At 42.8% G+C, this 27,240-nt stretch overlaps 1 protein-coding gene and 1 long non-coding RNA gene across 2 annotated transcripts in view; both read right to left on the reverse strand.

The window, feature by feature from the left end:
• Window positions 1–304: 304 nt before the first annotated feature.
• The window catches only part of foxk2b (forkhead box K2b), a 32,024-nt gene continuing 5,088 nt past the window's right edge, over window positions 305–27,240 (reverse strand). Inside the window, exons 2-9 of the mRNA XM_085156927.1 lie at window positions 20,827–21,021; window positions 17,097–17,250; window positions 14,821–14,967; window positions 14,531–14,724; window positions 14,240–14,442; window positions 13,900–14,145; window positions 11,041–11,241; window positions 305–10,193 (exon numbers count right to left, since the gene is read on the reverse strand). Of these exons, the coding sequence (XP_085013053.1) occupies window positions 9,991–10,193; window positions 11,041–11,241; window positions 13,900–14,145; window positions 14,240–14,442; window positions 14,531–14,724; window positions 14,821–14,967; window positions 17,097–17,250; window positions 20,827–21,021 (1,543 nt within the window). The 3' untranslated portion in view covers window positions 305–9,990. The remainder of the gene's footprint in view (window positions 10,194–11,040; window positions 11,242–13,899; window positions 14,146–14,239; window positions 14,443–14,530; window positions 14,725–14,820; window positions 14,968–17,096; window positions 17,251–20,826; window positions 21,022–27,240) is intronic.
• On the reverse strand, window positions 18,068–20,820 carry LOC146519483 (uncharacterized). Its single transcript, XR_014873702.1, has 2 exons — window positions 20,716–20,820; window positions 18,068–20,177 (listed from the first exon to the last, which is right to left on the reverse strand). It is a non-coding gene; the product is annotated as an uncharacterized LOC146519483 (long non-coding RNA).

Below are 27,240 nucleotides of genomic sequence, written 5' to 3' on the forward strand. Positions count from 1 at the left end.
TCTGAGTGCTCTTAGCATCTATTAGCTCCTGCTGTTGCTGTGAAAGAGGTTTTTAAAACACTGAGATTTGTGGGAGTCCTGCATGTTTGGGGCTCTGGTCCAGGCCAGGTGCGGAGCAGCTGTTATCCAGGGGTTAAAATCTCCACAGAGGGTCACAGGCGGCTCGGCTCATCCCCGAGCTCCTCGCCGGCAACGAACGCCCACACAGCCTTCCAGAGCAGAGCATCTTTCCTCTCTGCTCAAAACCACCCACATCTCTCTATCTCTCTCTTTCGCTCCCTTTCACTGTGTTTTTTTTTTGTAAAACTCTCCCACTCTGTCTCCATCAAGCTCTCATCCCTCTATCCCCATTCTCCTCACTCACTGCTTACGGAAATGGCTGCTGCTCAGCATCAGCCATCAGATGTCAGGGCAGTTGAGAGGCTGAGAGAGTGAGAAAAAAAATTACATTCACCAAAGGAGGCACTTCTGCTGTGCGGTGTTGTGACCACTGCTGTTTGGTCCAGCACTTGTTGTAGTCGGTATGTGTGTGTGTGTGGACCGAGAGTGCTAGTTGGCATGCTTTGCTCTGCACTGCCATCATGTGGTCAGTAAGAGCATAAATAAGAGCTCAGTTTCTCACTTAAATCTTGGCTGTTTGTTCACATGCAGTTAGTTTGTGTCATTTTTTTCTGATTAAGATGTGAGGGACAAATTGTCTTGATTGAATTAAATGTGTTTATTCCTTAATAGTCAGTTTCTCCACATCTTTTTTGTGACAGCTGAAAATTTGGACCCAACAGAACACGGAAATCGTTTCGTTCAACTCAATTCAATTAACAAAAACAAACAAACAAACAAAAAAACACAGAGCCAAATAACAACAAACAAGTCACTCCAGTCACTTACATTGTAGGGCAAAGACCCTACAGTAATACAGAGAAACCCCCAACAATCAGAGAACCCCCATGAGCAAATAGTTGGCGACAGCGGGGAGGAAAAACTCCCCTTTAACGGAAAGAAACCTCTAGCAGAACTAGGCTCAGGGAGGGCTGCGACCACTTGGGGGTGAGGAGGAAAAATAACTAATGATTAAATGGTTGATGCACTGAGCACAGTTTTCATCCAATGCAGTCTTCGTGGCATTTATTTTACAAAAATGTTAGCTCACTTTCAAAACAGTAGACCTCATCTTACTATAATGATCGTAACGTATGCATGTATGGCTGTTCAGTAATTCGTTTTATTTAATCAATCAGGGAGGAACTTACTATAAAAACTGCTCAGGATACCAGCAACATGTAGCTAATGCTACAATGGTACATGCGCTAAGCTATAGCTAGCTTGCTAATTGTAGCTTTGTTCCCCGTTAATGTTACTGATAGCAAAATCATTCTAAATGGTAATGCTTGTAGGCTTGTGTGATCAAAGAACTAACTTATTTAAGGTGTAAAACAATATTTATTTTACATAATTAATCAATTATTAGCACAAAGAAAATGAGTGCTGCTAGCTACAGTGATAGGTTAGCGCAGAGCTGGTCATCCTGGTGTTTCATTCGATCCACAGCAAACCTCTATCATTATACTCAGGTATACATGTATATTTGGGCAACTCTAAACCATTTTTAGCACCAGCATGTAAATATGTTTATTTCAGTGGTACTGCCATGTAAGTTTAACATCAGTCTTCCCCAAACTCACGTTGGGAGCTAAGGTCAAGTGGCTACAAAAGACACTGCCTTTTTTCTTCTGCTTTGTCTTTATGTTGTTGCTGCATATGACAGGTAGCATATCAAACAACTCTTAAATTAACGTTCACAACAAAATAATGCTGTTTAAGCAGCAATAATATGACATGATAGGAAAAGTGAGTCTTGCTGAATATTTCTGCTGTGAAGTTTAAGCTTCATTAGCTTAAATGATATCACAATAAACACATTGTCCACAAAGAACTTATTTTAAGAGGCTGATAAGAGGACATAAACTATGATTTAAGAGTGTACATTTTATAAAAATGAGTAATAAAACATGTGCCTCTTGGTTAATTATCATTATCTTCAATTTAGAACAACACACCACAGAGATAAGTAACAACTGAAACAGCACGAGTAAATCAGAGCAAGCTCTGGTTTCAGTAGCCACAGCTCCCAGTGGATAAAAACTGATTCTGCTCAGCTGACTGAGAGGCTTGTTTTTCTCCGTGATGTCAAAACAGGGATTGAAATAATTACCAAATAATTGGATTTGGCTCCTTAAAATAGAAGGATCACAAGAGGAAATCCACGTGGAAAGGGATTTTTGTGGAACCAGGACTGAGCGTCAGTTCTTGACGTGTCTGTTTCTGATTTCGTATACTTTTTCCTATGTTGACATGCTAGAAAGAGCCATATCCACTTAATGCTGGCCCTCGCATCCTCCACTGTTGTCTGGAGACGTCCTTATGGAAACAGTAGCTTTAAAAAGCTAGAAACCAGATACAATCAGAGGATTAGAGACCAGGAAAACGTTTATTTTCTCTCAGAATACGAAGTGTCCTCCTTACCTCCTTAGGTTTGAGTGCCTGTTAACAGTTATGTCTTTAGGAAACTGATGTGTTACATGTGATACTTTGGAAAACAACTTTCATTGAGACAAACCATCCAGAGTGTTGGTGGTTTGGGTTGTTTTTGGGCAGATGGTTCCCTCTTCATCATCTCTGTAAGCTCCTCCAGCTTCCAGAGTATCAACACTCGATATAGGCAGCCGTAACAAGCTCTGGTTTCTATGGAGACGCCACCTACACAGCCAGCAGTGGAGGCAACACAAATGTGTTCATGATGCCAATCTTCCCCCACCCGCCATCTCCTTCCAGTGTATTAAATGCTGCTGTTTCTTGCTCTCCACATGGTGTCTGCCAGCAGGCTCTTTGGGCTCCGCAGAGACTCTGCTGTACAGTTTTTCCTGTCTGAAGCCACAGGTCAGAGCCTCATCATCAGCTCAGCAGACTCATTAGCTGCTGCAGTCGTTACATAACTCTGTTATTCTGAAGTCTGAGAAGTAATGTGCATCTTCTTCTGGAGTTGAAACCTTCCCGGGTTCAGAGTTTTTGTTTCTTTATGTGTTTGTTTACAGGTCAAACTGCACAGAGATGCTTTTATTAATCCAGTTTTATTTATACAGCGCCAAATCACAGTAACAGTCACCTCAAGGCGCTTTATATGTAAAATAAAGACCCTTCAATAATGTAAAGAAACAACAATCAGATGACTCACTTATGAGCAAGCATGGTCGACAGTGGGAACAAAAAACTCCCTTTTAACAGGAAGAAACCTCCTGCAGAGCCAGGCTCAAGGAGGGCCGGCCATCTGCAACCGGTTCGGGTTGAGGGGAGGGAGACACGACATAAGACACCGTGAAACAGCAGGAACGGGAATAGAGAACCGCTCCCTGGAATCTGAATCGTTAAATTCTTATAAATTTCCATCCTTATGAAAGAGAGCCAGCGAGTCATAAAAAAGGACATTAAAAATTTAAAAAATACAACCTCCACATAACTGATGACACACACAGTGACCTGCAGTCAGTCTGTCCTGCACTCTCATGTTGCACTGTTGCCAAACAGCAATATCCTGAGCTAAAACCAAAGCTAATGCAAAGAGACCTAAACTGTTGTTGAAAAACGTTTTGGCTTCTATGAGTTGCAGAGTGTGCGAGTGCATCCTTTTGAATGCTGGTAAGGTGTAAAGTTAGGCTGCTTCGATTGACAGATGTGACGATTCAGGCAACTGTAGCTGTAACTGTGAGGAAAATGCATTTGTGGATTGAGCAGCAGATTTGACTGTGTGTTGGCTATGACTGATTTATTAGCTAAAATTAGTAGTTCTGCCCATAAGCTAGTATGCTTATATTAGCTGATGAAACACCCAACTAGCATTTGCATTCAGACAGGATTTTTCTACCAATAACTTAAAAAAGCAATGAATTCAGCCATCTAGCTAGAATTAACCTCACCTGAACAAATCTGCTATTGAAAAATCATAACATGAGCTGATAATAAGCTCAAAACTTCTCATATGATGTTATGCACCTGTTGCTTGAGAGCTGTCTGCCATATCTGACATGATATAACTACACTCAAAAAAATGAAATTGGGTGGTTGTTACATGCATAAGATCCAAACTTGTAATTTGAACTAAATAATTCCATGTTTCTATGGTGAACGTAATTAAATCATGTAGCATCTGCATGAAATTCAGCAACTTAATTTGTTCTTGTTGAGATGACATCATGCAATCTAGTAAGAGCGGTTAGTTGCCTGGATCCAGCCTCTCTTACTAGATTGTATGATGTCATCTCAACAAGAACAAATTAAGTTGCTGAATTTCATGCAGATGCTACATGATTTAATTACGTTCACCATAGAAACATGGAATTATTTAGTTCAAATTACAAGTTTGGATCTTATGCATGTAACAACCACCCAATTTCATTTTTGTGAGTCGACTCACGAAATTCACAAGATCACATTAGATGTCAAACCACAGGAAAATCAGTGGGGTTACAAGAGGCAGACAACCACACCACGTGTATGCTGTTACTATTTCTTATGGTTTAACTTGTCAAGGACAACAACATAAAGCATCATCAAGCATAGCTTTCCTACTTTTGTTACGTCTGTATTGACAGATTAATGCCATGGTGGTTCGTGCTGTTGCCTCAGAGCAAGAAGATCCTGGGTTCAAATCCACAAAGTGGTGAAGTTTGCAGTGGGTTCTCTCTGCCTACTCTGGTTTCCTCCACAGTTAAAAGTCATGCAGTTGTAAAGGTAACTGGTTATTCTAAATTGCCCAAAGGTGTTAAAGTGCAAATGATTGTTTGTCTCTGTATGATAGACTGGCGACCTGTCCAGTCTGTACCCTGTCCCTCTTGCCCTATCACTTCTGCAGCCCAGATAAAGATAAGAAGATGAGTGGATTGGAAGTTGCTGTAAATCTCTTGAATTTTTTTGTTGAACATTACTTAATATGAAACCAACATGTACTACAGACATAAGTTACATTTCATTCATTCAACAAGATTATCATTGGTGTAACAAGCAAATATTGTACTAGTTCATGTAACAAGACTGATTTGATGTGCCAAAGTGTTTAAACAATATGAGATGGATTTAAATACATTTAATTAGACTAACGTGGTGCAAACATGTTGATTGAACAAAAGTCAAATTAATTGAATGTTAATGTTAATATTATGTTAAACCTACACACATATATCGTGTTGACACAACACAATCAAGATGGATTTATATAACATGATTTGTTTAGATGGAATATAAGTGGCAAGATAAAATTACGTTCATCCAATGAATTATTTTTTTGAGTGTACCAACTGCATTGTGTTGCTGAATATGAATCTGGCAGTCTGCTACGACCAAAACAGTCTGATAGTGCTGTCACCGACTGGTCTCTACGTTATTCACCAGACCCTACATCGTCACTTCGATGGTCAAACCTCTAAAATTGATTATTTGTTTAATCTTAGATGGTTATCAGTCACATGACAGCAAAACCACATTGTGGGGATTGACTTGATTTACGAACCAGCCTCAAGTGTTCACCTTTGTTCAGTGTTTTTGTGTCTTTAAAAGTGCATATATCCTGTTCAGAAACCCGTCTTTATTTCGATGTAATCCCAGAGTGACTGTGGTCAAATATTTGCATCAGTGTCTTGCTAGAAACCCAATTTCTCTCTAATACAGTTAAGTTTAGTTAAGGGCACCGTGGAGGAGGATACAAAGTGTTTTTGCACAGCATTGTCTACACCAGACAGTACAAGGCAGCACAAGTGAGGAAACACCTTCGACAAAGCGGCTTAAATTAGCTCCTCATCACAAAGGAGGAATGTGGGAACTCTGCAGGGCGCAGACAGGATAATTGTTTCGCCGCTGCATGGGCGTTAGAACAACATCGACACAGAAACAAACCATCAGCGAGCAGATGTTTTATAAGCTCTGCTGCTTCTTAGTCTAATAAACCAGGAATTTTTATTCACGTACAGCATGTGTGCGATAGATCAAATGTGGTCTTTGTTCTTGGAAACGTCACGTATTGTTCATCAGGTGTACTGAGTCCCTAGTTTTTAATATCATTTGGAAGCAAACTAACCCAAAGGTTGACTCAGCTGCACTAAATTATGTTATAAAATTTTATCCTTGGCAACAGAAACTCAGACAAAATATTGTCACAAGATTTTTGTTTGGTTGTGCAACATGATTTCATCTTTTTTCCCGCCCTCCTGCTATTTTGTTGATCTTTTTACCATCCGGGCTCCTATATCTTGGAAAAGGCTACAGCATCCACCATCCTACAACAAAAATACTTTTCTTTGGACTTCCTGGTTCATCTCCAACGTTCCTTCGTGATTAAAGCTTAGAGTTCAGGTTACACTGAACCATCCTTTAGTTATTCTCCTTGTCCCGAGTGCATGCCAGTAACTTTTATCTTCCGTTTTCAGTATTTTAAGGAGCTTGGAAAGAAAAGCGACTGGACTTCTTTAAGTTTCTTGAAGACGTTTCATCTGAGAAGCTTCTTCAGTTCTAAGACCAAACGGTGAAGAGTCCCAGATTTTAAATCCTGGTTGGAGTTATCCCTTCAGTCTTCAGTAGTTGGCAGTCTTTCCCTGAGAATAGTTCTGTTCAGGGGGTTTGTTCCTGTTGTTAAAAGGACGTTCTTCCTCTCCACTGTTGCCATGTGTTTGCTGAAACAACCATCTTGGTCTTTAATGATTGAAGCATTTTAAGGATACCACTGTCCAGACTGGGCACTGTATAATTAAAGGTGGAGTGGTTTAAATAACTTTAACCATATCAAATACTTTTTGATAAGGTTAAGGTTGCATGCTAAAACATGTGAAGCATATTAATTTCTGACCGACTTCATATTATTAGCTCTCTGTAATACAGTGCCCTTCAGAACCTTATTTAGTGTCACGGTGCATTCAGTTATGTGGTTTCTGTTTCTTATCAGCGGTTTTCCGCTGTTATACTAACCTTATCAGTTTGTTCCTTTGGAAAATGTGCATGTGAGGATGGCTCAGACACATACTGTAAACCAAATACTCCCAAATAAAGTAACCTCAACCAACGTTTTCTGATGGATTTTTTCGTTTCTGTAGATTTTTCTTCCAAGGAACAGTTTTCGAATGAAGTCTAACGTCTAATTTCTTTTAATTTTTTTGTTTTGAGTGGTCTTCCGTAATAGTTCTTCAGGCTTTCTGAAGGTCTTTCAAAGACTTTCTTTGGCTACTTTTCATCTTCAGTCCAGTTGTCCTGTTAAGCCAGTTAACAGTACTCTATGAATCATTCAAGGACTAAAGGATTGAGACAAAAGTCAACATCCCCCCAAACCTTTTGGGTTTGATAGGCATAAAAAACTAGTATTTTCACCAACAAAGTGATTTCTGAAGTCCACATAAAACCAGCATACTCTGACATCTGTGTATAGCACGTCCTTAAAGATTAAAAAGGAAACGGGACAAGTGGAAGACTGAAGAAGAATTGACAGGGCTAGAGCAGTGGTTCTTAACCTGGGTTCGATCGAACCCTAGGGGTTCGGTGAGTCGGCCTCAGGGGTTCGGCAGAGCCTCCGCTGTGACATGCATGGCTCATTTTGTGCACCAGTAAAAAAACATATGTCTTGAATTTGAAAAAGATTATATTTTGTTTTTCACTAAAAAGGGGTTCAGTGAATGCACATATGAAACTGGTGGGGTTCGGTACCTCCAACAAGATTAAGAACCACTGGTCTAGAGAGATGATGAAGTGAGGAGAGGTGCAAAAGTCAGTGTTTGTTGTGTCTCTCCTGACAGCTGTCTGTAAAACATGGAGGCTCTGTCATGGTTTGGGACTATATTTCAGTCAGTGGTGTTGGAGATTTGTCAAAACTGATGGAATTATGAACCCAGAAGATCTGTCAGACTTTCATCCACATTTTTAGGCTTAAAAATCGAGCTTCCCCAATGACCCCAAACCCACTGAAAATGCAGTGAAAGTATACTTGGATAGAAAAAAAAGGAAAAACAAAAGCATAGTAGAACACCATCAGTCATTGATTGGCTTCCAGAGCCTGGACCTCCATTACTGAAGCAGTGTGGGATCATCCTTAGAACGGAAGAAAAGGCAGCCGACATCCAAAGAGCCTGAATGTCAGCGAAGCCTGGAGAGCCTTATGAGTACTTAAATTACAAGGAAGCTGTTTGAAAGAGTTGTGGTGCTGTGAAGAATTAATTTGGTCAAATGAACAACTTGATTTTTGTCTTATATTGTTTTTCAATGGATGTTGGAACCTATTTCCCCGTTTCCTTAACATAAAAACCAAAAAGGAGGGGGGGCTCAAGACTTATGAGGTCACCAACTGAGCACTAATACGTTAGAGAACATGATAAACATGCTTTTCTCACCAGCTGACATATTTAAGGATGTTCCAATGCTGCCCCCTGGTGGAGGAGTGGACCTATAACCACACTGTTTACCATTTACTGAAACCACACACACACTAAAAAGATTCACCACGGAAGCAAAAGATAAGGGGGAAAACAGGACGTTAAATTAATTTATTAAAAAAAACAAAAAAAAACAAAAAGCATTTCTCCACTGAAGCAGAACAAACATTTTTGTTTCCTTTTACTGTTGGTTGAAACATGTACAATCAGGAAGAAAACAAATAAAAATAAAAAATAAAAAGGAAAAAGACTCGCCGGGTCGCCAGAACAGAGCAAAAGTTAATCAAGCAAAAGGGGGGGTTGGGCGGGGTTAGCCAACACCACAACGTCAACACAGCCGGGAAGGACCAGGAGGAGGAGGAGGAGGAGGAAGGTGTGAGGGGAAACAGAAAACAAAAACAAAAGAGAAAATAAAACACGAACATTCAATCAAGTGCAGGTCTGGTTGGGACGAAGCAGTCTTTTTTTTTTTCCTCTTCAATTTACATTTAACAACGTCTGTTGTCGGACACATGCAAGGTCAACATCTGGAACTACACAAGGAGATTTCATATGCTTATATCGGTTATCTGTGCACGTATTAAAATATGTAGGCGTAACGAAGCAATTTCATACGGATATGTCAGAACGAGGGAAATAAAGTTTATGAAAAAAAGTTACACTGTTTCACTGAACAGAAAAAAAAAAAAGAACAAAACCAAAAGTGAGATTTCTATCTTGGTTACCGAAATGTCACCGACCTCACCGTTTTGTACGCTTCCTTTAATTAAATTATTTCTCTTCTAGGTAAGTGAAAACACAGTTTAAAAAACAAAAAAAAAACAAAGACCCTACGCTCCACATTTTGAACAACAAAATACTGCATATCTACGTACAGCTGCGATTAAGGAAGGTCAGTATCACGAGAGGCTAGCTGCCAGAGTTTCAGGAATATTGGCTCCGAGTTGATCCCTTTCTGAAAGTAATTTAAATTCATTTTTTAAATCTAACCACTGAACGCTCATCGCGCTCGCCGCTTGGTTGGTCACGTCACGCTTCCCGACGGGTCAGTGGGGAGAGATGTCGGCTGCCGGAGTCTCCGATCCGCTCTGAGGTAGATGCGGCAGAAAGGCAGCATCCAGCCTGAGCCGAGTCAGGGCCTCTCCTAGTGGGATCACTTGAGGTCAAAGGTCAGCTCTTAAGTGTTAATTGTTGTTAAGGCTTCCTGTGGTCTCGCTTCAGTCACTCTCCAGTTTCAGGGGCTCAGGGGGGGGTGGGACACCTACAAGTTCACCTTTGTCCCGTTCCTATATTTTCTTCTCAACCCACATTCCAGTCTTAAAGGGGCAGACAATTATTTTAGTTAATCTTTGATGGTGGAAAACAAGATTATCCAAAATGAAAAGGAACAGAATCTTCTCCGTTTGGCACCTCGGGCGGCTGTGGTAGGAGGAGGAGAAACAAAACTAACAACGAGGACGAGAGAGAGAGAGAAACTGTGGATTAGGAGGGGGAGCGAGTGGCGGTGGTGGTGGCGTGGTGTGGAAACAAACTAGTTGGGTTGGCTGCCTTGGTCGTTAGCTGCCGACGAGACTGAATCCGGTGCGCCGGCCGGGGCAGGCTCTTCTTCCGACTTGTTGCGCTTGGCTTCCGGCTGCTCGGCAGGCTGGTCCCCGTTCTGCCGCTTGGTGGGGAGGGAGGCCGAGGCGGAGGCGTGGGCCGCCAGCAAGTGGAGGGGGCTCGCCACGGCTGAGGCTGTTTGGGGGGAAACAAGCAGGAAGACGAGGGTTAAAAGAGGAAACGCTTCACTGTTGAGCTGTGGTTCAATAACATCTAGGAGCAGAAGGCCTGTGGGGAGTGTGGTTTGGATCAGCTGCCACAAGTGAGCGCACCAAAAACCTTTTCAGATCCAGAGGAGGCAGAAAAATTCTCTGCTGCTGGATCTCGTGTTTAACTTCAATTTGTGCGGTTTGTTCAAAATAGTTCTCATTTATTAGCCTTTGTGAAACCCAGCCCACTTCCCCCTCCCCTGAAGCAAGCTTTATTCTGATTGGAGGCCTCACTAAGGATCGCTCCCTCTTGATGCTGTGGTCGTGTTTATAAAGATGATTTAACAGGTTTCAGTAAAATAAGCGTAAGTTTATTTTTATTTTGTCTCCTCTAACATCCAGATGTCAAAATCCAGAAGGAAAAGAATAGTTGCTTAAATGTCCAGTGACTATTTTGGCACATTACACCAAAAGCAACAAGAGAGCATGCTTGTTTCTAAGCTTCATACCCCATACACCACTAAGCTCCATCTAAGCATCTAAAACAGGGGGTGTCGAACTCCAGGCCTCGAGGGCCGGTGTCCTGCAGGTTTTAGATATCACCGTGGGTCAACACACCTGAATCACATGATTAGTTCGTTACGAGGCCTCTGGAGAACTTCAAGACATGTTGAGGAGGTCATTTAGCCATTTAAATCAGCTGTGTTGGATCAAGGACACATCTAAAGCCTGCAGGATACCGGCCCTCGAGGCCTGGAGTTCGACACCTGTGATCTAAAACATCTGGACTTGAACCAGCCTTGATGTCCCTGCTAAGTGTTCCTGTGTCTCACCTGAGCTGGAGGGTCCCTGGATGGCAGTGGTGATGCTATGGGTGCCATTCTGTGTGATGGCCTTAACAGGCAGCTGGTGTTGTCCCATGGGGGCCTGCTGAACTATGGTAACAGTCTGCAGGGGGGTGGCTGCTTGGGAGCTCTGGATGATCCGACTGGCGGGACCTATAGAGGTGATGGTAGGAACCGTCTCTACTTTGACTGAGGATGAGGAACACAAACACAAACGCCGGCTTTAGTGGTGGAAACTCGTCACAAGTGTTAGAATGAGGTATGAGCAGGGCTCAGTCAGTGTAGTGACACCAAACAAACAAAGTGCAAGTGATCAGATCTGCTGAGGCGCTCCGTGTTTGGGGTTTTCAGAACAACACCGAGGTGACTTTCGTGAAGCTGTGCCAAATCCTGGGGCTTCCCCTCAACCTGTAACGCTTCCTTTACCTTAATTAACACGACACGTTTGATCATGTGACTTCAAACAACTGTCAAATGTTTGAGAAATCTTCTAATCAGATCACTTGATCTGATTAGAAAGTTGATGCATTCAAATATACTGCAACCATGAATGGCAGCAGCAGCTGAATGACTGGTTTGCTGCTTTTAACCAAGTGAAACTTTGGAAGACGTGAAGTCTGGTTCAAGAAATATTGTCACAGAAAATAAATACAAGTTTGTCAAATTTCCAAGCTTCTGGTTGAGATGCTAAACTCTTTAGCTCTTGGAAGCCGACTAGGAGCAACCCTTGAAGTTGAGTTTGTCACATATCAGACGTGCTTATAGAACAACACGAGTGTGTTTGCATCAGAGGTCAGTGATGGTGGTCTCTGCAGCTACTCATGGAAAAACCCAGAAACTACTGAGGTAGTGCTGTTCGATATAACGATATATATCGGATGACGATATAAAAACGTCTATAGTTTCATTTTACGCTATCGTTTGTTTCGTGGTGTCGCAAAATAAACTGTTTACGGTAATATTTTTTCATCGTTTTGATGGTCACTGTAGTGGCTATATTAATAAAGTTCTCTCTTTCTCTTATATTTAATATAACCACACTACGGACGGACAAGAGCCTGTTTTTATGCGTTGTCGTTAGCAACAACGACGGTAACACCATCGCGTGTCTGCTTCTTTATGTTCCACATAAACCTTTCACAATAAAGCTCAAGATCCTGTTGAGACTTTTCAAAATAAACTGAATCACGTGAAAGAGCAGATTATTTACGGATGAGAAGTAAAAAAGACGCCAGGTGCTAAAAAAATAAACTTTAGACTCAAATGTTAGAACAGGCTTTTCCCCGCAGCACGCCGTGTAATAAATACTCACAAAGAAAACGGCGGCTGTTACAACTTATGTCTAAAAATGTATCGTTTCATGCATCGGTTAAAACACTCGACTCCAGCTACACGACGCGCAGCTGGAAACACTTCCCGCAAGTCGAGCTGCCCGAGATTCACAGAATTTACAGAAAATGTTACATTTGTGTGATTTATATCGTTATCGGGACGATAGATGTTTTATATCGGGATATGAGATTTTGGTCATATCGCACAGCCCTATACGGAGGTATCAAAACTCGTTATTAAGGCTACAGCGGGACCCTCAAATGTCTTCCCGTGGAAAGAGTTAGTAGCAGAACCAAGTTTAAAAGACTAACTCCTTTAATTTCCTGTCATCATGGGCGATCGTGGCTCAAGAGTTGGGAGTTCGCCTTGTAATTGGAACGTTGCCGGTTCGAGCCCCGGCTTGGACAGTTTCGGTCGTTGTGTCCTTGGGCAAGACACTTCACCCGTTGCCTACTGGTGGTGGTCAGAGGGCCCGGTGGCGCCAGTGTCTGGCAGCCTCGCCTCTGTCAGTGCGCCCCAGGGTGGCTGTGGCTACAATGTAGCTGCCATCACCAGTGTGTGAATGATGGATGACTGAACGTGTAAAGCGCTTTGGGGTCCTTAGGGACTAGTAAAGCGCTATACAAATACAGGCCATTTACCATTTACCATTTTATTATGATTACTCATTTTGTTGCACAGTACAAGTCTGTGTACAGACTTAAACTTTACCTCCTTCCATCGCAGGTTAATGCAAATCTTCCTTTACTTTAGATTCTCTTGTCATTGACTGACTGTATTGCACAACTAGCCAAGATGAACAAACGTGGCCCATTAGATGAAGACCAAGGTTAGATTATAACTGTGTGCAAGTTTTAATAAACATCTGACCAGTACTGTAAGAGGAGCAGTGATTCCTGAGGATCCTTTGACTGGATGAGCTAAAAATGAAAGCGCGTGTTAGAAACTGCTGGAACTGGATCAACATGAAATCATATCCGCCCCGCTTTAGCTGTTGATAATGAGATAACCCTGCAGATTAAAGGGTCTCAAATTAAACAACTCCATGAACCGTCTAAATATTGATCGCTTATATTAGTCCATCATATTTTTTAATCATGACTTTGTTTCTGAGCTGTGGAAGAATAAAAGTTTAAGAGCAAAGCCACTAAATTATCCAGCCTATTAATTAGTTAAAAAGAGTCAATCTGGCTAATCACGGTGACCCTCGACAGTGGGGTGTCCCCTGTTGTATGAATGCTACAAGCTACATGCTAGTAAAAATGGCGCCCATGTCTTGTTTGAAGTCTGGCACCCTCATCTTTTCATTATTATAGGTCAATATTTTGCCAAAATCTTCTTTAAATTAGTAACAAATTAACAACAGTTATCAATATGATGAAGGAAATCTTTATTTTACATGGTGAGGAGGAAAATCTCTCATCTCCAAGTCTTGGATTAAGGTAATATTGTGTAATATGGTGAAAAGCCAAAACACTCCTTGTAGAGAATTTAATGCCCTAGCTGCTGGCTCACCTTTGACCTCCGTGTGCTCTCCATTCTCCTGCGTCTCGCTCTTGATGATGGTGGCTGGCTGGGCGATGACAGTGGCGGGGCTGAGCGACCCTGCGGGGATCTGCTGCAGGACGTGGACAGTCTGGACAGTGGGCTGGGAGGTGCTGGTGCTCACTGGGGAGGCCATGGTGTAAGTCACGGGCTTGATGGTTTGAGGTAACTGACGCTGGACTGCTATGAGTACCGGCTGGTTGTTAACAGGCGAGCCTGGCGCAGCAAAAATCGAAGTTTTAACACATTGAACAAGAAACAGAAAAGAGTCGCGCAGTCAGTATGTGTGGCGCAAAGTGTCGTCTCGCACCTGGTGTGTTTTGTGCAAAGCGTGCTTCCTTGATCACTGCCAGTTTGGGCTGGACTGCTGTGGTGGACACTGGGGTGGGAGCAGAGGAAGTCTCCAGCTCCAGGGGAACTGGGGAGCCCTCTCGGGAAAGGCTGTCAGGGGTCTGGACACCGCTGGAGTGCGCGGAGAGCACCCCTGAGTGATTGGGAGATGCCGGGGCACTCCTGAGAGTCAGAAGGAGTTGTTGGAATGAGAAAAATCACACCATGTCCGATAAAATGTACCATTAAATTTGTCAGGACGCAGCCAAACCTGGAAGAGAGGGGTCCGTGTGGGGTCCTGAAGCAGGGGACGCCCCGCGGCCTTCGTTTCCTGAAGGCCTGCTCGATGAGCTTGGCCTCCGAGGACGGGTCTATCCTCCAGAACGAACCTTTGCCGGGCTCCTCCTGCGACCGCGCCACTTTGATAAAATAACGGTTCAGAGACAGATTGTGACGGATCGAGTTCTGCAACAGAGAACAGTCTCGAGTTACTTATTGATGACCGAGGTCACGCGTGTGACCGTCTCTGAGGAATCTGTACACTGAGGCAAAGAGACGCACCTGCCAGCCCTTATCTGCCGTCCTGTAGTAAGGATAGTTCTTTGTGATGTGATTGTAAATTCCATTTAGTGTGAGCTGCTTGTCCGGAGCCAGCGTTATGGCCTGGACTATCAGCTGTGCATAGGAGTACGGAGGTTTGGAGTCGTCCTGTGGGGAAGGGACAGGACGCAGATTTAGACACCAGAGCAAATTACCTGTGCAGCGCACGTGAATCAAGCTTTCAACAGACATGAATACATAACACTGCTGGTTCTCCTAAAGTGACCGTCATTCAGACATGCGTCACTTTTCCCACAGCGACTGAGCGTCGTGATAGATTTCAGCTCCGATGCTGAAGGTTTGCAAGAAACTAGACTAGAAACAGCTGCAGGCTGCAAAATAACCTCAGCTGCTGGTAATGTTTGACAAAAACCTGAGGAGGACAAGAAGAAGAAGAAGAAGGAGGAGAGGGAGAAGGAGAAGAAAAACGCCTTCGATGCTTGTTTCCTGCAGGGGAACACGGCGGGTCTGTGTGCCGCGCTGGAATGGTAGCGCTGTGCAGGGCGGCTGCTGTGTTCGTTTCGGATTACTCCTCACCCCCCAACCAATCCTGTGGCTTGTCATGTCTTTCACAAAGTTGTGCTGTGGACATTTATGTGCTTTTTTGTGCAGAGGAGTTTTTTTGTTTCCTGTTCTCATGCTGTCCTACCATGGAAGCACAGCATGAGTAGAGTTCTCTTTTTTCCTCTTGTACTTTCCCATTGTAGTGTATATTTCAGTGTTTTTCTGTAACTCTACCGATCTCCGACTTGTATCCCCATGTAATGTCTGTGTAAGGTCGGGGGGGGGGGGGGGGGGGGGGGTCCCATTTCACTGCAGGGCAACCTGCATGTGGCGAATAAAGCTTTGAAGAAGAAGGAGAAGAAGAAGGAGAAGAAGAAGAAGACGAAGGAGACGAAGGAGAAGGAGAAGAAGAAGGAGACGAAGAAGAAGAAGAAGGAGACGAAGAAGAAGAAGAAGGAGACGAAGAAGACGAAGAAGAAGGAGACGAAGAAGACGAAGAAGAAGAAGGTGACGAAGAAGAAGGAGAAGAAGGAGACGAAGGAGAAGACGGAGACGAAGAAGAAGACGAAGAAGGAGACGAAGAAGACGAAAAAGGAGACGAAGAAGAAGAAGGAGACGAAGAAGAAGGAGACGAAGAAGAAGAAGAAGGAGACGAAGAAGAAGAAGAAGGAGACGAAGAAGAAGAAGAAGGAGACGAAGAAGAAGAAGGAGACGAAGAAGACGAAGAAGACGAAGAAGACGAAGGAGAAGACGAAGAAGGAGACGAAGAAGAAGACGAAGAAGGAGACGAAGAAGACGAAAAGGAGACGAAGAAGAAGGAGACGAAGAAGAAGAAGACAAAGACAAAGAAGACGAAGAAGAAGACGAAGAAGAAGGAGGAGGAGGAGGAGGAGGAGGAGGAGGAGGAGAGGAAGAAGAAGAAGGAGACGAAGAAGAAGGAGAAGAAGGAGACGAAGAAGAAGAAGGAGGAGGAGGAGGAGGAGGAGGAGGAGGAGGAGGAGGAGACGAAGAAGAAAACGAAGAAGGAGGAGGAGGAGAAGAAAAGGAGACGAATGCTTCAATCTCATTCATCTGACCGTCACAGCGTCTTCATCTTAATTTCCATCTTTACATCCATGTTTGCTTCTTTTACAGCAGCGGCTTTAAAAGCTGTAAATTAAAAGCTCGTCACCATTTAGTGCAGCTGAGACGACCAAAAGAGAATCTTTGGTCAGAAGTTAAACTCATCAGGTGTTAATAGGTGAACCTGTGGAAGGACTGTTAATGGCTGCCAGCAGCTGCCGTTATCACTCTCACCATCTGCTTTCAGAGGCATGCAACAGTCGGTTGTTGGCTTCGAGTCTAACGGTTCATCCCGTGGGGGCATCCGCAGAGAGCCTGCAGGCCAGCACGAACTGTGCATCGCAGGTTATACACTCAGACGCACATACGAATTCAGGGTCGAACCCGGAGGCACTCAGATGATATCAGGTTAATAAAAAGGTTGTTTGACTATAAATCACCACACATCACACATACACGAGTGAACATCAATAATAATTTGCATTTTGAGTTAAAGGATTATGATTTTATATTTCAAGAACCATATTCATGCCCTATTGCATGTTATCCATGAAAGATATCTAGCAAGGAATGAGTTACATAGTCTGAAGTGAAGTGTGACGCAGGAAAGTGAAATAAGTGATTAAATGTTGGACCAAGGCTGAAGTTTGGAGCGGGGTGGGAATTCTCACCTTGGGACTGTCCCCTCCAGAGGCCTCTTTATCGTTCTCAGGCTGGGAGTTGTCGTTTATGAGCTGCAGTTCTGCAGAGCTCACCATGCGACCACCCATCCTGTAGCCTGAGGAGCCCGCACCCCGAGGGCTGGAGGGGCAGGAATTAGCAGCACTGCAGGAACAAAACAAAAGAGGACAGTGAGCTGCCAGGAGATTTTATACTGAAGCATAAACAGCCAACATTATGTTTGGATTAAACCTCAACATAAGCGCCTGGTATTTTTCAGAAATGGTGTCACTACAGTCGCTGGCTCTGCTCATCCGCAGTCTTTGCTGCAGTGACACGCTTTCCGACGACATCTATGCAAATCGCTCCACCACCCAGCTCGTACGGGAACGCTGCAATCACCACAATCAGGCCTAAAGCAGCGCAGCTTTAAAACCTTAATCAAGTCTAATTATCTGGTGAACAGTGTGAAAAACCAGAGGCGAACAGGCCTGATGTAAAGGATGATTTGCATATTTCATGTCTGCTTCTGGAGATGCGGGTGCACCGAACAAAAATGCACTGCCTCACGACCCCTGCATATACAGCACGTGCTGCCTCGAGCGTTGGTCTAAATGTTTGTTTCTTAACAGCAGAACGCTAATGTTTACATTTTACAGATGGCGTACATGTCAGAAGAAAGCAGCCATCTGGCTGAGAGGATCTGAGTGTGAGACATGGATCCGCTTTCCTCTCTGAGCCCTGTGGCTGGAGGACTAAGCTTAAGCTGATCAATACACAGTGAACATGTCGAGGTCAGCTGACACCTTCAGGTAAACTAAAGCAGCGTGGGAGAGCGTTCTCTATCCCTGTGCACTGATCCAGGATCAGGCACTAATGTAATCTTCAGTTAAATTGATTGAATATTGATTTTTGCTTATTAAAGGAATTCTAGTACAAACAAACATACAAGTTTGTTTACGCGTAAGAGAGTTTGTCCCAGTTTTTTTTTTGTCATCAACAATTTTTATTTATTTCATTTTAAACTTCAATAACCAGGGCTCTAGACTAACTTTTTGACATGGGCGCACCGGTACGCCTAACTGGGCAGAGCTGGGCAGGAAGTGTGATTTTTATCGTGGTGGAAGCAAAACAGCAAAAGTCAGAGGGAATTCATGACGACATTGATCAAATGTGAAGCGCAGTTTGCTGCTTCTTTTGCTGCTGACTCAGCGAATTTTAGTTGGAGAAAGACAAAACCTGCAGCTCAGAATCAGCGCAAAAAAGACGTAAACACAGCGCAGACCCGACGCATCAGAATCGCTGAGCTCCGACAGCGTGTCCGTGTACGAGCCGTCGGGTGAGAAAGCCGAGAAAGACAAAGCTGATTCTGATGCGTCGGGTCCGCTCTGTGTTTACGTCTTTGTGTGGAATCCGCTAATGAATTGATATCGCCTTATTCAGACTACTCACCTCTCTCTTCCACCTGCACTTTCAACTGAACCACGGCCAATCAGAGAGGTCCCGCCCCTGACTATCTCTGATTGGTTTAGTCCACGATAGGGGCATAATGTGTGTCTGTTGTTGACCACACGGAGAGTTGCAGAGATTTTTTTCTTTTGTTACCCGAACAGTTGGTCGCACAGGTGCGACCAAATTGTTTTTAGTCGCACCACGGAAATATTTGGTCGCATTTGCGACCAATTTGGTCGCACTCTAGAGCCCTGATAACAGAACTTAAGGATAACTACATAAATAAATAGTTAAAAAAAACAAAAAAACAACAACAAAACAAACAAACAAAAAAAACAAAAAACAAAACAAAGGAAAGTTATCCTATTCTTTCTTCGCACACCAATCCCCACACCACCACTCTGTCATTACTCTTCTGTTCTTCAAGTTACAGAAAGCCAGCTTGTAAAGGACCAAATACAATCATATTGATGCAATTTGTCTAATAAACCATAAGTCACTTTTTCGTAAGACGCCAACTTAGCCATTGTCTTTAGCCACTCTTCATAGGGAGGGGGGTTCTTTTTCCGCCAATGACTTAGCAGGACCCGTTTGGCCGTAGTAAGAGCCAGAATAATCCATCTTTTTGTATAACTGGAAAAATCTGCATCAGAAAGTTCTGTGGTTACACCAAGTATGGACAGTTTTGGTGAGATACCAAATCTCCTTTTTAACCCTTTAAAACCGGTCAGAGCAGCACGCTCTGTTTTGCGTAACTATTTTTAAATCCCGGTAGCTCTGCAACCACGTAACCTAGCGCAATAATTTTTTTTGCATATGAAACCGGAGGAGTTGTACTTACATCTTATGCCATCAGCTTGTCCTCGGTCACAGTTTCCTTCCACATATAGCTTTGCAAAAACTGCATAAAAAGCACTTGCAGCAACAAAAACATAAGATTCCAGAAACACGCTTTGCCGATCCGATCAGCTGTTCATAACACTTCCTACATTGGATTAGACGTCAGCGCGAACTATCGCATGTCCGCCATGACCTGCCCGAAACCGGAAGTGACGTCATTTTCGCGGAAATGTAGTTTTTTACCGTCCGGGCCTCAATGAGCCTATACTGGTGTTTTTAAAAGTTATATTTGACTTTATGACTTTCTGTGTGGTTTCTGGGATGCTTAGGACTCATATTGCACTGCTGGAAATAGTTTATTTTGATGCATATGCTGCTTTTTTGCAAATCTGCATTATAATATTTATTTTCGTTTCTCCTGCAGTGTATAAAAATTGGTGTATTTCAAAAATAAAACTATGAAGACACTCAAAATAAATTTCCTGTGGTGGGAAACTATTTTGTGCAACTTTTTTGTATTTACAGTTTTGAGGGATAAACCTCTTAAATTTCTCTAACTAGAAATATTTGTTAAAAAAACAAAAACGATTTTCAATTTTTTTGTAGTTTATTGCACTTTTTCTGCAATTTATGTAATTACTATGCACTTAATTCATACATATTATTAAAATCTAGGCTGTAATGGTTGTATTGATGTATATCAACTTGAAATGCTCCCAAAAATGGCTCCACAGCATGTAAAAATATAATATAAGCTCTGGCGGACTTGGTTCTATGGTAGGTCTTAAAGGGTTAAAACACTGAAAATTACCTCCATTATATTTTCCCACCAATCCCGAAGTGCCGAACAGTTCCATAAGATATGTAAAATCGAAGCATTTTGACCATCACATCTCCAACATTCGTCCGTAGGGGCCAGGTTCCATTTATACAATTGTTGCGGTGTTCGATGCCACCTATGGATTATCTTAAATTGAATAAATCTACTGCCTGTTTCTTTATACATAGTATTAACATTTTGAAAATATGAATCCATTCAACTGAAGATATGTCCAATGCCATGTCCTGGGCCCAGTAGCCCTTAACTTTCAGGAGAGGGTCAGCTGACCGTTCTTGCAATAAGTGATAAATCTTAGAGGTAATGCCTTTACCCAAGGGTGATCTTGAGAGCAGGACTTCCACAGAGTTTGTCCCAGTTTTAACTCTTTTCCATCGTTGCCTGTGTTGGGTCAACTCAGTTTTTTTTTAAAAAATTCTCCCACATTTAAATTCAGGGTTCTCTTATTAACACGCATCTCTCCTGCATAAATCTATGCAATATGCACTCTGGTTAAATACCCAGCATTCACCTGTGAGGCACATTAGAATTTGCATATTTAAGCCATTTAAAAAGAAAAAAAAAAAAATCCCACATCTACTGCTGAACACATCATTTCCAGTAATGAATACCTAATGGTGCCAGTAGGCGATGGCAGAGGGCTCATTAGGTGAGCGATGTTTTCTGGAATGTTGATGGTCAGCGGGGAGATCTGGGGCTGCACCGGCTTCACGGGGGACTCGGGCGCCTCTCGCTTCACTTTCTTCCCGCTGGACAGGGCCGTAAATGCGATCTTGATGTTTGTGCTGGGGAACCTGAACGTGCACCTGCAAAACAGGGAACCCACAGATTTTAAAAACTCAGCAGCTGTCAATGAAAACTGTAATTCAAAGGTGACATGAACCTCTGACATTCGTGGTTAAGATGTTTATGAGGTATTATCCAGCGCTCAAACTCATTTACACTGTGGGCCACATAAAGCACGCCAACGTCTGTCAATGAACAGAAGTTTTAACTGCACATTTAATCGCAGAGATCACAACATAAGAAGAAGAAGCAGCACAATTACAACTGTAAGTCTTCAATATTTTCAAATTCTTTTAAAAACATGATTGAGAAATGTTGCCGTAGCAAATGAAAGAAATCTGTCAATGTGATTCCTTAAATTGTAAGAAATAAGTGGAAATAAAATGAAGAAACTTTCTGTCATTTAACGATTCATCTGTTGCTCAATGACTGTGATGAAGCACGAACAGCCACAGGCGCTGCTGTTTACAGCTTTGAGGCCCAACATTTGTGCTCTCCTTCAAATCTTCCAAAGCCGTCCAGTGGGCCGATTTTGGCCCCCGGGCCTTACGTTTGAAACAGTGGAACGGCTTCGCTGCCTCGCTTTAAAGGAGGACGCGGTGGCTTGATGACACCGTGATGTGTGCCTGCTGTGGTGAGCTGCCTCACTGCAGCTAAATATATTACGGGCTTTAAGTGTCGACACAATACAATCACATAAAATATCTTCTCCATAATTACAAGTATTAAAAGTAGAATCTCACAATATGAGTCAAGAGAAAAGGCGGTAAACTTATTGGATACTTTACCGACCCCCACATCGTAGGGTAGGACTTTTTTTTTTTTTTTATGTGGGACTGGAGGTAAAATGCAAAATTGAATTCATTCTTGCAAATTTGCCACACACAGTTATAGCAATCTAATAATGCCAGAGGTAAGAGATATTAAAGCAAAGCTTTGGCTGGAGGATAATTACTAAACAGAAGCTGAGGTAAGAACATGAAAATGTTTTGACATTTCACACCCTGATCATTGAAACTCAGAGAGAAAGGAATCCTTTTCCAGAGGATTTGTCACTAGAATTTAATTATATGGACAAAACTACACGTGCTCGGCCATGGAAACCCACGCCATGAAGCCATGAAGCTCCCAGCACAGTTTTTGTGCCGATGCCGGCGGAGGATTGGAGCTCTGCACTTACAGAGTCAGAGTGCTGGTGGAGTTGTGTTGGTCCTCAGACATTCCCGATCAACTCTGAGTTTTATTGTTGCAAAGTGAAGAAATTTAACAGACTTGTTGCAACAGCAGCATCCTATTGCAGTACCACGCTCAAATTCAGCGAACTCTTTAGCGTGACCCCGTCTTTCACAAAGGTTTGTACAGGCTGAGTGTGTGATTGGATACACCTGCAGCAGCGGGAGGTCAAAGATTCAGACAGGTGTGGTCCAGAGGTTGTGAACTTTAGACTGGCTGATATATGAGATCTAAAGAAATCCCAACAGCTGTGGATCTCACAGCTGTTTGCTCATTTTCAGATTTTTTATTTTAAACTACAGGAAAAACAGAAATACTGAGTGTTGGTTTACATAAACAGTTACACAACTTATACAAAACTGCATATGAAGAATAAGAGGGACTAATGTTATAGAGTGCTGCTGGAACAGGAAAGGAATGAGCGTGTCATTGACCCTCAAACTGTCTGTGGGTGTGAGAGTTGACAATAAATGGGCTGAGATCCTCCGAGAACTCTGAGGAATCGCCTTATACAGCCATACAGTGACTATCATGAAAATCACAGTTTGCACAGCACACACGAAAGCCTGCTTCATAAAAAAATAAATATTGGACGGGTAATTATTAATTAAAATCCCAGCAGTTATAGCTCAGGAAGTTATTTAAGACCGTCACATCAGCCACATGTAATATGCAAACAGTGTGGGACTTAATTCACTCATCCGTTTCATCCAGCTTCCTTGCAGCCTTCGTTTATTTTCCCACATTGCCTTCCAACTCGCTGCAGGAAATGCAGAAAGTGTTGCTGGTGCGTCGTCAAATGAGGAAGTGTTCAACAGACTGTGGTCTCTTCGATTCTAGGTTAGATCTGCTACATGTTCCGTTTTTCTCTTAGTAAACGAGGTCATCGCTGCTCTTTTCATTAGTACAAAAATACATATATAATAACAACGTTGCTTTTGCTGATGGTCCAGTCCATGGGAATCAAAGGCTGCCAATTCCTTTGATCGTGGCAGCGGGGCTTTTACACGCCTCGAAAAACTAATAAAAATACAAACAGTTACACCAGTTATCCAGAACTGATAAAGACATGGCGTCAATACAATCTTTTCAACATCCGTCCCTATACTGCTGAACATCATCTGAGGAGTAATCAGGCGTTTTGGGAAAACGTTTAGTGTCCAACAATTTATTATTAAAACTGTGGCATCACAGTTAGGCTCTCTTGCTGTTGGTTCATTCAGTCTTTATCTACTTCAGGATTGGCACCTGCAATAGATCCCATATTTTATAATAGGGCTGCCACGATTAGTCGACTAGTCCTGATTACGTCGACTATCAAAATCGTCGACGACTGATTTAATAGTCGACGCGTTGTTTGAAGCTTTGTAAGATCACAAAAGACGCAGGAATAAGTAGTAGGATTTAAGAGTGTAATACCGGACTGAAACAGAAGATGGCAGCACTGCATGTACAAGGATGCCAGCTGCCGTTAAACCCCGAAGAAGAAGAAGAAGCTGTGTCCCAGAATTCATAGCGCAGCCTAGCTCAGTTTCCAACAATGGCGGCAGCTAGTTAGTTTTAATATTACTCTTATTATTCTTTCTGGGTCACAAAATAAACGTTTAACATATTTTCAGGCGAGAATGTAGCTGTGTAAACCTCAAATATCTGCTCAGTTTATCAAGACACCACATATTTTCAAAAGCGCTCCGACGGTTTCGGAGACGTCTGTTACCCACTAGCTCGATAGCTAGCCGGGGGCTAGGCTCACTAGAGCCGTGAGAACACCGGACTCCCGGCAAATCATTTTCAAACCCACTGCCGTCTTTCGCTACTCAGGTTAAACATGATTTTTGTTCCTGAGTAAATCGGTTTGGCTGAGATTAAAGTTATAGTTTTTACACAGCTGAATAAACGTCAGTCAGATTAAACTCCATCGAAACAATCTGCAAATGTCATTAAAATTTAATAAACTCTCATCTTGTCTTTATTTTTAGTTAGCACAGACCTTACACACTTAAAGCTGTGAGCTAATGATAGTTATATAAGAGCAGATGCAGCTGGTGCAATAAGCTGTAAGTTTTACATCCAATGGATGATGATCTGATTAGTCGACTAATCGCAAAAATAATCAGTGACTAGTCGACTATCAAAATAATCATTTGTTGCAGCCCTATTTTATAATAATGCATTAATTTTGTCCAATTCATTTCAGCCCATCACAAACACACACCTGCTTGGTTAATGCAACAAGAGTAATGTATTCAGATGTATTTAGTGCTTAAGATTACAAGTCACATTTAAACCATACATTAACTTACATCAATGGCCAACAACCTCACCAGTCGCCTAATAGGCACGTCTTCGATACACGAGGGAAATCTCTATAGGTGAGGTCCCAGCCATGGAAACCACTGTGTTGCTCAACTGTGTTATTGATGCTTAAAAGTTGGTTCTGAACTCAGGCGACCAGATGCACCAACTGGTCATTACCAAGTCTCAACATATGTACAAGAAATCCCAACGAGCTCCCTGTCAGACAGCTCTGTTTGTGAGCACAGAAGCCCCACTCACCCACTCTTCAAATCTTTTGTTTTCGAGGGGCAGCTAATCACAAGCGAGTGATTAAAAAGAGGAGCTAAAACAAGCCGTTTCAGTCGGTGGATGAACCGCAGGCCTCACCGAGGCCCGGGATTACCTCGGTTTCACCAACCGGCTGGCTGTTGCCTAGCACCTGCATTGCAAATTTTTCATTTGTGATTTGTAGCAGCTATGGAGGATCAACGAAGAAGAAAAGACAATTTCACTGACACAGAAATGGGAAAATAAGGGAAGTAAGACTAAGAACACACTGGATGGGAAGCAGTCCAACAGTCGGTCAGGAAATAAATACACCATTAAGCTGCGTTCAGGCTGAAAACAATGCAACAACAAAAAAGAGGCGAGACCACCTAAGCAGGCAAAGAAATATAAACCCTTGCAGTTACTATTAATCCAATCTATGAACGTGAAGTTATGACTGATGCTCAAGTTTGTGCAAAAAAAAATAAAAATAATAATAATTCATCCACTACCCAAAAATAAAATAAATCTTAGCAGAAACTAAGATTTCAAGTGGATGTTTTTAATGAAACGATTCTGGATTTGACAGCAGCTTCACGGCTGCCGTACACGAGAGGAGATGAAGGGAAAGAGTCGAGAAGGAGGTCTCGCAGCAGTCACAGTCTGATCAGAAAGAACTCTTCTAAATGGCTGCCTGACACCCTGGAGACCGAGCAGGGACACATTTTACTTAGCTGAAGTCTGCCAGGCACAGCAGGTTTTTTCTGCCCGGCCCTCACTGAGCTGGCATCTGCTGAGAGAACTCTATCCTCGACATCTACATCTCAAATTAGCTTCGTCGCTAACAGGAGGAGACTGAAACACTTTTTGGAGCCTGGCTGGTGAGGTGAGGGGGGACGCTTTGATTATTCATGCACCCTTTCCGGGAAGGGTTGTGCCTTCCCTGTAGATCTGTTAAAGATATAGAAGATCCTTAAATAAACATCAGACACTTTCAGCGAGTAGCAACTGACAGGGTGGGAACAATGAAATCTAAATATATCAGTAAATCATAAAATCTTAAAAAGAATTTGGTTCCTTTGTCTTCGCTGCACACCGTCCTGCTGTCAATGAACACTGCTGCATTTTGAAATATGATACTTATTCTGCTTTCTATACTGCACAGGTAGGCCATTGATCAGCTGGTTAATCAACAGGAGTATGCAGTGGGAGTATTTTTAAGGTAGCGTTTGACCAAAGTTCAATTCAATTTGATGATATTTACAGCACAAAATTCCAACAACATCAGCTCAGTGGGTTATAGTGTAAGGTAAAGACCCTGCAATAACACAGAGAAAACCCCAACAATCAAATGACTCCCTATGAGCAAGCACTTAGCGACAGTGGGAAGGAAAAACTCCCTTTTAACAGGAAGAATCATCTGGCACAGCGAGACTCAGGGAGGGGCGGTCATCTCCCGCGACCAGTTGGGGGGTGAAGTTAAGCAAACGTGTTAAGGACGTCTTGAAGCCTCTAACCAAGCAACCAGTGTTTGTTGTTAAACCGCACTAATCGCAGTGCACAACTTTAAAAGTGTAGCGGTGGAAAGCTAGTAACACGCAGCTAGCGTACGTGGCACGTGTCGGGAAAGTTTGTCAGTCGCATAATTTATGCATCAGCAAGGAATCTAAGTTGTAGCTGGAAACTCCTTTTAACCCTACACTGTAATTTCCACGCGACAGTAACTTAACAGTTGTGATGTAAGGTTACGAGGACTTGGGAACAACGCAAGTTGGGACAGATTTCCCGCAGAAGCGTAAATCCAGCCGGACTCTGAACTTTGACATAGTTCCACTTACACTGACCACATAACAACAGGTTTCCATGGCGCTATAACAGCATTTATACATTAATGCAGACGTTCCCAAAGTGTGGGGCCCGCCCCCTAGGGGGGGCGCAGAGCCATTGCAGGGGGGGCGCGGCATGAAAAGGGAAAAAAAAAAAACCAAAACGCTTGGACACTGCTAGCACGGGCGCCCACACAAACGCAAAGCAGGAGATGAAGCATCGCTGAATATGTTTCCAAACCAACTTCATTCTAAGCCAAAGACTAGAAAATATGGTGAAGCAAATCTTCCCTTTGGTTTCACCTGCACAAGTGCCGAGGTAGGTCTCCCTGCAGGATTGGTTTTCCCTTTGTTGGGAGCAGCGCTGGGCTGTTTAAATCACGGACAAACAGGATCCCACATTCTTGATTTGTAGTTCACCAACACTTGTTGTAATGACTAACTACTCCTGACATTTTGGAGATGTTAGCTCTTTATACAGTAAAGTTACAGCGGGATACAAATAACATCAGGCTGATCCTGCCACGATTTGTTCCCCCGGTTCAAATCACGGACAAACAGCATCCAACAGTTGTTTATGTTTTTGAACCCATTTTGCAGAGGGATTCGAAACACCGTTTACGTGTGGATGAAACA

This window comes from Neolamprologus multifasciatus, chromosome 4 (genome assembly GCF_963576455.1).
Source record: "Neolamprologus multifasciatus chromosome 4, fNeoMul1.2, whole genome shotgun sequence".
In the NCBI taxonomy this organism is placed as follows: Eukaryota; Metazoa; Chordata; class Actinopteri; order Cichliformes; family Cichlidae; genus Neolamprologus; species Neolamprologus multifasciatus.